The sequence below is a fragment of the Enhydra lutris genome, unplaced genomic scaffold (genome assembly GCF_002288905.1).
Source record: "Enhydra lutris kenyoni isolate GAN:26980312 unplaced genomic scaffold, ASM228890v2 scaffoldscaffold77, whole genome shotgun sequence".
In the NCBI taxonomy this organism is placed as follows: Eukaryota; Metazoa; Chordata; class Mammalia; order Carnivora; family Mustelidae; genus Enhydra; species Enhydra lutris.
The window spans coordinates 3,752,323-3,764,830 of NW_019154161.1; the positions used below are offsets into that span (position 1 = coordinate 3,752,323).

Sequence of the window (12,508 nt, forward strand, 5' to 3'; positions counted from 1 at the left end):
CAGGTGCCCCTGTACAATGATCATTTTATTTTATTTTATTTTTACAATGATCATTTTAAAATAAAAAACTTTGTTATTACCTCCAGTAATAACTGGGGTGGTGACAGTCACAGTCAAAGCCCACACTTATGTGGGCCTTCATTACTCTGGGCCAAGGATTGTTTAAATTGCTTTGCACATACCAATGCATGTAATACAATACTCCTATGAATTAGACGCAATTGTCATGTCCAGCTTACACGTCAGGAAAGTGAGGCACAAAGCATTCGGGTCACATAGCTAGTAAGTGGAACAGCCAGGAGCAGAATTGAGCAGCTGGACATTGGGCAGCTGTGTTCCTAACATGAATAGTGACTAATGGTGATGGTCTTCTCCGGGACAGAGGTGGGAATCAAACCCAGACTCACCTGACTTGAAGATTCACAGTATTTTCCACCCAACCAAAGGGCTTCTGTCCAAAATACACACCTGCACGCTTTTTCCTGCAATGTTCCGCAAACACGGCCATCATGAGGACATCGAGGCGTGCTGACCGATTGGCCATTTGGCCCGGCTCAGGAGACATTGCTTGCCTTGAGCAACGAGCCAGAGATGTTTGCTGGACGTCCTTGTCCAAATTTCCTGAAATCTGTTCTCTGCTCCTCAAAATCGGAAATCTGTTGTGTACGCCTGACGATTCACAGACCTGTACCCCTGGGGCAAATAATACATTATATATTAATAAAAATAATTAATTTTAAAATTTTAAAAATCGGAAATTTTAAAAAATCGGAAATCTGGGAAGATCTTTCTCCTCTACTCTCTGTCTGGCATGAACGTGAGAAACGCCTTTCCGAGTGTGACAACGACCACCCTGTCATGATCGAGTGGCCTGGGCCGCGTTCTGGCCTCACTGTTTTATTTCCTAGAACCCTCACCGCAGACCCCGCGGGAGGCGCTCTCTCATCTGTCATTCAGCGATGGCTACTGAGCATGCGCCGCCTGTGGGGCACTGGAGATCAGGTATTGAAGTGGAGAAAGTCAGGCCTCCGGAGTCTGCAATCTAGACGGGAGAAATGTAATAAAGAAACAAACGCACAGGCATAGACGTGGATATGCATCTAAACACACGTATGAGTGCTGGAAATTGGGCCAGGGAGAGAGAATCCCTGTGTAAAAGATTACATCAGGGAAGAGGGAGAGACAGAATTATGATCTCAGGGTTGTGGAATCGAACCCTGCATCAGCCTCCTTGCTCTGCAGGGTGTCTCCTTCTCCCTTCCCCTCTGCCCCTTTCATGCTTTCTCTCTTGCTCACTCTCTCTCAAATAAATGAATAAAATTTAAAAAAAGAATAGGGTTTCTAAAACACTCACAGAGCTCTGAAGAAAGAGAAGGAAGGGGCGCCTGGGTGACTCAGTGGGTTAAGCCTCTGCCTCAGGTCATGATCACAGGGTCCTGGAATGGAGCCCTACATCTGGCTCTCTGCTGGGCGGGGAGCCTGCTTCCTCCTTTCTCTCTCTCTCTGCCTGCCTCTCTGCCTACTTGTGATGTCTCTCTGTCAAATAAATAAATAATATTTTTTTAAACTAAAAAAAAAAAAGAAGAACGAGAAGGAAGAAGTCCCACCCCGTGTCTTCTAGGAATGGTGTTTCTGTGGGACAGACACACGATGTCAGTGCCTGAGATCCCACCGTGTTTGGGGAGCTGCAGAAATAGCAGGAAGGCTGCTTGGTTTGGGTGAGCAATGGGGAAAGTCCGAGGTCAGATGGAACAGGGGCTTTGGCATTTTTCCCTAAGTTTTATGAAGGCCATGGGGGATACTCATCACAGCAGCAGCAGCACGACCTTGCTGTAGCTCCTATGTAGAGAGAATGGAGCGGGCGCACAGCTACAGAGCAGGGAGCCTGGTCAGGTAGCTGTGTGGTGTGCTGGGGGAAATCATGATGCTTGGATTAGAGAGAGAGCATCAGCAGAAGTGGGACGTGGCTGGGTCCAGGAAACTCTCAGCTCCACGAGAGCTACCGATTAAAGGTAAGTTATCATTTGTCTGCCTATGGCTATGACTCAGCTTTTCTAAGAATTGATACAACTTTCCTTGTTACGTTGACTTTCAATTCATGCCCATCATCTCAGATTTTCCCACGGTTCAGACAAGCTGCGGCCAATGAGCTCATTTTGCAGAGCTGAATCAGGGTGTTATGGGCTAAATTGTGTTCCCCAGCTCTGCAAATGTACACACTGATGCCCTAATTCCCAATGTGACTGAATCTGGGGATAGAACCCCTAGGGAGGTAATAAAGGTTAAAGTGAGGGGGTAAATCTGGGACCTTAAGCCAATAGGGGTTGTGTCCTTATGAGAAGGGACTCCAGAGATCTCTTTCTCTATATACAAGCACAGGGGAAGGGCCATGTAAGGACACAGGGAGAAGCTGGCCATTTACAAGTCACAGAGAGAGTTTTTACTCAGAAATCAAATCTGCCAGCACCTTGATCATGGACTTCTGGCCTCCAGAACTCTGAGAAAAGACATTTCTGTTGTGCAAACCACCTGGTCTGGAGTATGTTGTTACAGCAGCCCTTGCAAATTCATACACGGGGTTTCAGGAAGATGTATGCATCTTACCTACAGTGACTCAGCTCTCAAACACAACAGCGCCTGGAGAAGGGTAAAGGTCTGCAGTGCACTCACTGTGGACTGGGCAGCTCTGAAACATGGTGGCTAACGTCCCCAACTACTAAGTGGGAGATCCAGGAACTGCAAGTTAGTCTATGTGACATTAATGCCCATATATTTTCCACTGGGTCTAGAGCTGCCCTTAAAGGAGACCTGAGTCCAAACCCAGGGCCATTTTTGCAGAAGAGAAAGAGCCCCATGTAACCATCTCTCTGCTAGAATCATGGGTAATTTCTCTCTTGGGTTTCCCTGTGATTCACATAAAAACTCTAGAATCTAAAGTCACCTCTGCCCTTTGGTAGGTTTAGAACCTTAAGTGTTTGGGTTTTTTTTTTTTTTCCTTTCCTTTTTCTTTTCCTCAACTCTACAAGCGTTGTTGGCTAGATAACAACTCTGGTTCTGAAAAATATTTTATCACAGTTGGTTGAGTGCCTTGTGGCATAATGACGATTCAGTTGAGCAAGAAAGGAATAATGGGTCCCCTCTGATGTCCATGGCAGCCCTTCGAGAGGGTAGGGTGTTCTGGGTCCTGCTCAGAGTGTCCCGGACATGCCTTTAGGGAGTGGTTCCAGGTGAACCACCAGAAGGTTCCTCACCAACACTGCACGTACTTATCAACACCTCTGATGACCTCATGAATATTCAGGAATATAACTTTCCATGATCTTTGGGAGAAATGATCATTAGAACCTAGAGCATTTTTCTAAATTTACCCATGGGGCACCTGGGCGGCTCAGTCGGTTGAGTGGCTGACTCAGTATCCACTCATGTCGTGATCCCAAGGTCCCGGAATCAAGACCCGCATCAGGTTCCACTCTCTATGAAGAGTCTACATCAAGATTCTCCCTCTCTCTCTCTCTCTCTCCCCCACCCTCTCTCTCTAATAAATAAATCTTTTTTTAAAGAAAAGAAGAGAAACACTTTAAAAATAAATAAATAAAATCAATAAAATTTGCTCCCCAAAAGGGAGAAATAAATCAAAGCCAAAGATGGTCTCTTTCCCGACAGCAGAAACTCCAGTATCTGCCACAAACATTAACTGATTTAAATAAGAGGATTGGAGAACTGGTCTCACATTGCCACTGATTTTGTTTGTAGCATCTGAAATAGTCATGGTTAGGGACTGGGAACAATGGCGTGATTGAAAATTATTAACTCAAGAAAGAAAAAAGGAAAGGAAGGAAGGAAGGAAGGAAGGAAGGAAGGAGAGGGAGGGAGGAAGAAAGGAAGAGGGAAGGAGGGAGGAGAAGGGAGGGAGGGAGGAAGGGAAAGGAAGGAAAGGAAAGGAAGGAAGGAAGGAAGGAAGGGAGGGAAAGAATATTCACTGGGTTCTCCAATGGCATGTATGTAGCCCCAACATTTCAGAGATCTGGAGTACAGGCTCAGAGAACAAAAAGAACTCTCCAGAGTCACTCAGCTGGCTGCCTGGAGTGAACCTGTGCTCTGCCACTTTGGCCTCACTTTCCCCAGCTGTCAAGCCAGGGACACGAGTCCCAGGACATGGAGCTGTGTGAGACTCCTCCCAGCCTGGAGCAGCGCTGTTGCTTCCCAGGACTACCTACCAGCTGACCTCTCTAGTTGCAGAGCGGTCAGAGGCTGTGTTCAGCTCCATCCCTTTTAGCAAAAGGCGAAAAAGCAAACCCCACATGCTAGGTGGGGGAAACGCAGCTTCTCCGGGCTTCGTGCTTTTATCAAAGTTTCTCCAGTTCCATTTTCTCATCTCTGTTTGGAAAAGGCAGATGTGTTTCTCACCAGTAGCCGGTCCCCCAGTGCTTGCAAAGGGGCGGTGAGTGAGTGAAGTAACCATGGGAAAAACTTAGCTCAGACAGAGGGTCCCGCAAGGGTGAGGTGAGCGCCCTCCCTTCCCCACGGTTGGCCATGGTGATGCTTGTCTTGTTCCGCATCTTGGATTGCCCTGGGGGTCCACCAGGACTCCCCCGCCCCCTTTACCAGTACTCATCTTTCCATCCCTTGCCTCCCTTGCAAAGTGTGTGGGCCTCTTCCACTCTTCCCAGATCCCTCCAGAGGGGGTGGCTGGGAGAGGGGGTCTAACGTGGGCCACGCCCACACGTGGGAACTGGGGTGAGCATCTGTCCTTTATGTGGGGTCCCTGCATGGCTCAGTCATTAAGCTTCTGACTCTTTCTTCTCAGGTCAAGATCTCAGGGTCATGAGTTCCATCCCTGGGCTAGGCTCCAGGCTCGGGCTCAGGCTCAGTGCTGGGTTGGTCTGAGATTCTCTCCCTCCCCCTGCTCCTCCCTTCCACTCCTGTGCCCTCGCTCGCTTGCTCTCTCTCTCTCTTTCCAAAATAAACAGAAAAAATAAAATCTTAAAAAAAAAAAAAACAGTAATTAAAGGAATAAATGGTACGAAATGGATATGGAAGGATCAAGCAAGCTACGGAGCTGAGCCGGAGCCCGGGTTCCCAAACTTGAGCATTGTGGCACTGGGGGGGGGGGGGGGGAGGGCAGCGGTTAGGGGGGCGACGGATTTGCATTTCTGACTCCTGTGCAGGTGAGGGGGCTGGAGCCGGTGCAGGGAGCCCACTCTAAGCACGTGCTAGAGCGCATTCTCAGGGGGATGTTCCTGATTCTTCTATGCACACCCCCCCACCCCGAGATTGGGCTCCGAGAGCCTGCTGTGGAGTCAGTCCGGGTGCCGGTGCCAGGAGAGCAGCTCCGTGGGAGGGGCAGACGCCGAGAGTATAAACCAGAGGCAACACTGGCTCCGGGGCAGGCCGTCTGCAGGTGCCCGGAGGTGATGAGGAGTCCAGTGAGCTGGCTATCCCTGGCTGTCTGTGTGGGTGGGCTCAAAGCAGGTGGGTGAAGGAGGGAGCAGGGGTCACGGCAGGAAGGGGAGACCCCCTGGGATGTAACGGTTGCAGTGAGCAGGGCAGGAAACGGATTCCACCGCGGGTCCCTGGGGTCTTTGAGCTACAGCATAACAGCTGGTGCAAAATAAAGGGTGTGGGGGCTCCGCTTGTATCAAGTGTCTGAGATTGTCAGACTCCCAGAAACACCGTGCAGAGGGGTGCACGCCCAGGCTGGGGAGAAGGGAGCCGGGGAGCTTGCTGTTCCGTGGATGTAGGCTGAGGACCGTCTGCCCGCTGTCGGCAGGGCTGTAATGCGGACTTAAACCTGTGCTAAGAAGGTAGATCTGCTGCAGAATGTTCTTACCACAATTAAAACACACAAAAATAAATAAATAAATAAATAAATAAATAAATAAATAAATAAATAAAAAATAAACAGAAATAAGAGAAAGAGGACACTTATCACGTGCTGCTTTGGAAAGTTCTCTTTCACGATCTCCCTTGGATAACTCAGTTGCCGTTTGAACCGTATCAATTACCTCCCCCCAAAAACAGACCAATGCCGTAGAGAGCAAGTGATCGTTATCTCAGGTCGCCCGCGGCGGGGTAAGGATTAAAACCCTGGAAGAGCCCCGCCTGCACCGCGCGGGAGGGGTCCGCGTTGGTTCCCATTCCCCTCCCCCACCCCACCTCCGGAGCCATGGAGACTGCGCTTGAGCGGGGCACCCCCGGCCGTCCAAGCCCAGGGTGCTGGAACCTGCTCCAGGGTTTGGACTCTGGTTGGGAGATGGAGGAGCGAGGGCTGCTTCAGAGAAGCCGGGGCTGACTCCGTTGAATGCTGCGGGGGAGCGGGGATTCTGTCTGGGTGTCCGCAAACCCTGGAGGGGAAGGCAGACCAGCACGAAGAGGAAGCTTTGGTCAATAGGTCAAGAAGCAGCAGCGACCCCGGGGACAGGCGTGGTTGGTAATCTGTGGCACAGGGAGCCGTGGAGGGCCAGGGTTTCGGGTGTCCGGTGTCAGGCGGCTGTGTTTTTCCCTTTCTCAAAACACAGGGGACACACTGTAGGTCCTTAGTTAGTACCCGTGGTCCTCAGTCAGCATCATTAGCTGGAGGCGGACCAGGAGGACCGGGTGGGAGGGGTCAAAACCATTTAACAAATGGTAAAAAGTAGTCATGTTTGGCCGGAGGCACAGTGTGATAGTGACCTAAAGCACAGTGACAGATGATCTGTGAGGATCTGGTGGGGTTCCGCCGTAGCAGTAGATGGGAACGGCCAAGGACCTTTTCTGGGGGAACCGGCGTCTGCAAGAAATAGCCCGTTCCTTGGAACCAGAAGACCAAGGTGGACATGAGCCCGGGCCGCACGCATTTTTGACTGTAGCCAATGTTTGGGTGAAAGCGTCTCTCTGCTCTTCACGTGTAAAATGAGAAGGCTGTGGGGATTACAGACCGCAGAGATGAGAGGTGGGCGAACATTAGCGGTTCTGTGGCAAGCCGAGAGCACTGCGACAAAGCAGAAACTTCAGCACCCATGGTTTTATGCTAAAAGTATCCTAACTCACCACCAACACCCAGAGGGGGGCTCAGTTTTGCGGCAGCTCCCAGAAGGGTTTTGGGGACAGAAACAACGCCCCCCCCCCCCCAGAGGCAGGATCATTTTAAAGGCTCAGTTTCTGGAGCGCCAGTACCTACCTATTCAGTTTTATGGCTTTGACAGTGATTTCCCTCTCTACACTTCCATTTGTGTATCTACAAAATGGAGGTCATTATCAATATGTAACCGAGAAATGTAATATATAATAATAATCCCAATCTTTCAGGGGCCATGCAAGCAACCAGTGTCAAGGAGATAATTGGCATAAGGCGCTAAATACGAAGGTAGACACCTAGAGAACTACCCCAGTGACTATTTATTTAACCATGCCTTCAAAATCGTTGACATGTTAGCTTCTTTCTGAAGAGCAGGGCTGTGATCCCCTAATATTGGTGCCAGACGCACCACACAGCAGCTCCTGAGTTAGAGTCTCATGCGAACCTACAAATGAGCATTGTTGTATCGGAGACAAAGTCAGGTTCATGGATTGCACAGGTAAGTCCCTTGCCTGCACAGGTCACCTGCACAGGTAAGTGGCAATTCCAAGATGGCATCAATATCATGGTCAGAACACAGCCTCTGAAGTCAGACCTCTTGACTTTGGACCTGGTTCCTACCAGTTGGTGGTCATGTGACTCTCTCTGTTCCTGTTTTCTCAACTGGAAACTTTTGGGGGAATGGGGAGAAAGAGAGAGCTCCCAGTGAGAACCTCTCCTAGGGCTGTTTTAGTTAACGAGAACAGCTGGAACATGGCAATAGCACAGTAGACCTTAGTCAATGTTATTGGGTAATGAAACTTTGTATTTCCCTTCTAGACTTTAGCAAGGTCTAACCTGGATTTAATGGTCTAACCTTACTCCCTACAATGGGCTCAGGGATGATACAGGAGCAAAATTTTCCAAGAAGTGAAACACACAGAACAAAATCAGCATTGAGGGTACACTGAGCAAACAGGTTGTTTTCCTGAAACATTGACATGTGGGCAAAAGCTAAAATGTTTCCTCCAACCTTGAGACTTGTGGAATTTCAGCTAATAGGCGAAAGCTGGGTGACACTAGATTTCCTCGAACTTACTCCAAGAAAGACCTTGGGGATAGTCAGAGCTCACACCTGAGTTAAGTTAAGGGGCTTTCTTGGGTAGATGTGAGACATCTCCTCAGTTGACCTAAAACAGCCCTAGGAGAGGTTCTCATTTGGAGAGCCACTCGGCAAGAGCCTGCCTCCATAGGAAGTAGACCCCAAGTCATCCAGAATGTGACAGCTTAGGTGTTTCTGCAACACGAGGACAACTGGCTACATGTACTTCAAGGTATTTTAATAGTCATTAGTTGGGCACCTGGTTGGCCCAGTGGGTTAAGCGGCTCAGGTCATGATCCTGGAGTCCAGGATCCAGTCCCAAGTTAGGTTCCCCACTCGGCAGGGAGTCTGCTTCTCCCTCTGACCCTCCCCATTCTCTTAGTCTCTCTCAAATAAATAATAATAATATAAAAAATAAAATCTCTAATAGTCATTAGTCTAGGAATGGAGTGTTTTAGGAGCTGGATCTAAATTTTATCCATTTCTTTTCACTTTCAGAATTGATTACCCATTTACACCCGCCGGTTCTAGGTAAGGAGACATCTCTTCATTTGTTAGCGTCTCAAATGTTAGCCTCACCCATGAAACAATGTCATGATCTTGGAGATCCTTGCACTTCCCACCATTTTGCTCTTCTGTTATTCTTCTGGCTGTAAAGGCCCTCCCTGGTCATGACAGCCAAATCCCAGATTGATAAAATTCACCCATTTTAAGTGTACCATTCAATGATTTTTTTAGTAAATTTACAGAGGCGTATAAACATCACCACAATCCAGTTCTAGAACATGTTCATCACCCCCAAGAAGACCTCTTGTATCCATTCGCCGTCACCCCCCTCCAAATTCCCGTCCCCACGCACAGGCAACCACCAGTCTCCTTACCGTCTCTAGAGATTGGTCTTTTCTGGACATTTCATATAAACGGAAGCCTACATGTGATCTTCTGCATCTGCTTTTTAAGTTAATCATGGAACTCTTACCTGTTCACATTAGCTAATGTTGCCTCAGGGTCTCAGTTCTTGAAAGAGGTGGCCCATTTCCACCTGTACACGACTGGTACTCAGTTTTAACCTACACACATGAAATTGGGGGTTTTGGGAGAGAAATGCAGAGGTGGGAACACTTTGTGGGGTAGTCAAGCCAGGGAAAGGGACATTTGAGTCCAAAAAGATTGGTTGGTGTCTTAATTGCTTCAGTTACCAATTACTTGTTTGGGGGTTGAACTAGCGTAGCCTGGAGCACATACTGGAAAATGTGGCCCTTCAGCCTTCTTGGCTTTGGAGTCAGAAGGAAGCTGTTTTCAGGGCAGTTGGCAGGCTGCAGCGTCTCTGGGTGTAGGGATCGCATGCTGAAGACCAAAGCTGACCTTCGCAAGAGTCTCATGACAATACCCAGTTCACTGGACTGATGTGGGGATATCATCACGTGCATTATTGCTTGTAAACTATGTCCAATGCGTCTAGCAGAGAGTAAGCTATATTATGTAACTACATAATAATAACTAAATAATAATAAGCATAACAATTACTAATGGTATACAAATTGTTAAATAATTTAAAATATTAAATAATGAATTTCACAATGACAAATAACATGGTTAAATAATAACATAACAAAGGTGCTAATATAATTGTTAATAAATAACATAATTAAATAATAAATATAAATAACATATAGCAATATAAGTAATATATAGCAATATATAATATATATTATAATATATATATAATAAAAATATAAATAATATATAGCAAATATAAGCAACATATAGCAATAAATTAATCTGGGTCAAAATTACTTCAGGCTTATGAAGGGTCAACCAATATTTATTCATTAAGTCTCTATCATGTGTCAGTCCCTATCAGTTGATATCACTGGTCTAGCTTTGGATAAGATACATGGGGTCATTTCTGACAAATGAGAAAGACTCTGAACAAGTCATTATGCATTAAATAATCATAAGGAATGGGAACCTGTATGAGAGTGCAATACAAATGGATCTAGTGCAGTCTGGATGTTCCAGAAGGTTCCATGGAGATTCACATCTAGGCTGAACCTAAGAAGAGGGTTAAACAGGCAAAGGGTGTGTGGTTTTCCTGCCAAGCAGAGAAAATCATCGGTAAATCCCCAAGGCAAGAAAGATGGCGGCACCCTCCGGACACCTACCAAGGGGTGAGCAGAGAGAACACAGGAAGGAAAGTCCAAGGTGAGGCTTCAAGTCCAAGAGCGAGCAAAGTATTGTGAGCCATTTCAATGCTGCTTCTGATCCTAAGAGCCGTTTGGTGTTAATAGGCTGGGGGCAGGGGCTGGCTGGTCTTTGAGAATGGACTTTCTCTCCACAGTGTGGAGATGGATGGAGCAAATAGGTTGGAAGCTTCCAGAAATAAGTTATTGTCATAGTGAAGGCAAGATGCAATGCTAAGGTAGTGATGAAAGTGCAGAGAGAAGTAGATAGCTTCACGAGATACACGGGAGCCAATTCTGGCAAGTTAACAGTTTTATTTTTCTGAGAGAGAGGGAGAAAGGAGACTTTGAGAAAGACTCCAGAATTTCGGCTTAGAAGATGAAGTGTGGGTCCTCTGCTCATGGGTATTTTGTGCCACATACAGGGAAGGCAAGTTGGAGAGACCAGCCCCATGTGGACACAGGGCAGCGGGTGGACAAGCGTAGTGCGGATCGTTGGGATGGACGTTAGAAAGTCAGTTCCTGTTGTAAGTTTGCCTCACACCAGCATGTTTCTTCTTTTCCAGAGTTTGTTAACAGTACGTGTGTCTTTCCATTTATGTATGGCGACTCCATATACTACAACTGCATCTCCCTCCACAGTGATTATGACTGGTGCTCACTCGACAAGAAATTCCAAGGCAGATGGCGGTACTGCACGGGGCAAGGTGGGCATCGCTATGATGGGCTGTCTTGGATGCCAGGGATCCAAGATTCGACTGATAGAAGCTGACTGTGTGATTTTTGATGTTGGGTAAACCCGAGTCTGAATGACTGTTCTCTTGTGTTGACTACTTTGAAAAGAGCTGGGTGTGGGAGACAAAGCATGGGTTTTGAGTTTAGTAATGGTTGATCCCAAAATTTTCCATGTTCATATTTCCGCTTCTGCTCCTTCCTTTCTCTGCAGATCCCCCCAAGTGTGCCTTCCCCTTCCTCTACAGAAAAAAGCTCTTTTATGAATGCACCAAGAATGGCTATGTTTTGAATCGGAGTTGGTGCTCATTGACAAAAAATTATAACCGAGATGGGAAATGGAAGCAGTGCTCTCCTTTTGGGTAAGTTGGCTGGGAAAGAAGGCTCTGTGTGTGTGTGTGTGTGTGTGTGTGTGTGTGTGTGTGTTGTGTTGGGGGGGGTCTCTTAAAGTGGGGAACTTTCTAGGTTAATGAAAAGGGAAGGTTGAGGTTTACATTACTCAGTAATGGATGAGATTGGAGCTCAGCAAACATTTCCTGTAAAGGGCCCATTCATAAGTATTTTAGACTTTGCAGGTTTTATGGTCTCTCACATACTCAACTCTACCCAGTAGCACAAAAGTAGCCACAGGCAATAAAAAACAAATGAACGTGGCTGTTCCAATAAAATTTTATTTATAGACCCTGAAATTTGAATCTCATATAATTTTCAGAGGTCACAAAGTTTCAATCCCCTTTTGACTTCAATTTTTAGCTAAAATTCACTTAAAAATAAGAAAACCAATAGCTCATGGGTCATAACAACAGACAGTCCGTTGAATTTGACCTCTGGGCTCTAGCTTCCTGGCCCCTGGATTGAACGATCTGTCCTTGACCCTATGAGGACGAAGAAATGAAGCTGGTTTCCATTGAAAAGAAGACACAAGAAGGAGAAGAGCCTGGTCAACAGACCACGGAGAGCTCACTCATCTCCGTGCTCTTGTATTACAGTGAGGATTTTTACTGAGTGTACAAAAGTGTCTCAGTCAACCTTCACGATGCCCTCAGGGAATAATTACGGACATGTGTTTATGCCCACAGAGAAATGAGGAAACAAGGCTCAAAGGGATAGGTTATACCCAAACTCAGTGTTAAATCCCATCATCTTAAGGAGGCTTTGTGCAGAGACCACTTACTAGCTGTTCCCATTAAATGAGCCCCTACGATAGGCTCAGTTAAGAGCTTTCCACTCATTACCTCTCTCCCCACCAAAATTGCCTTTTTATGAATCTGGAAACAGACATCGAGAATATGCCCATCGAGATCATGACCTGAGCCGAAGGCTTAACCGACTGAGCCACCCAGGCACCCCTGACTTTTATTTTTTTAATTCTGATTTTGATTTACACAAGTGATGCATGAACACTTGCTCACTTAACATTGAGGCAGCACGTGAATATGGGTAAAACGTTACCCC

General features: G+C 46.9%; 1 protein-coding gene across 1 annotated transcript; it reads left to right on the top strand.

Annotated features, from left to right (window-relative positions):
• Positions 1-5,414: 5,414 nt before the first annotated feature.
• On the top strand, positions 5,415-11,419 carry LOC111160588 (binder of sperm protein homolog 2-like). The gene is made up of 4 exons (XM_022523782.1): positions 5,415-5,472; positions 8,637-8,669; positions 10,888-11,028; positions 11,268-11,419. Exons 1-4 carry the CDS (start codon positions 5,415-5,417, stop codon positions 11,417-11,419), a joined length of 384 nt encoding a protein of 127 aa, XP_022379490.1.
• Positions 11,420-12,508: the final 1,089 nt, after the last annotated feature.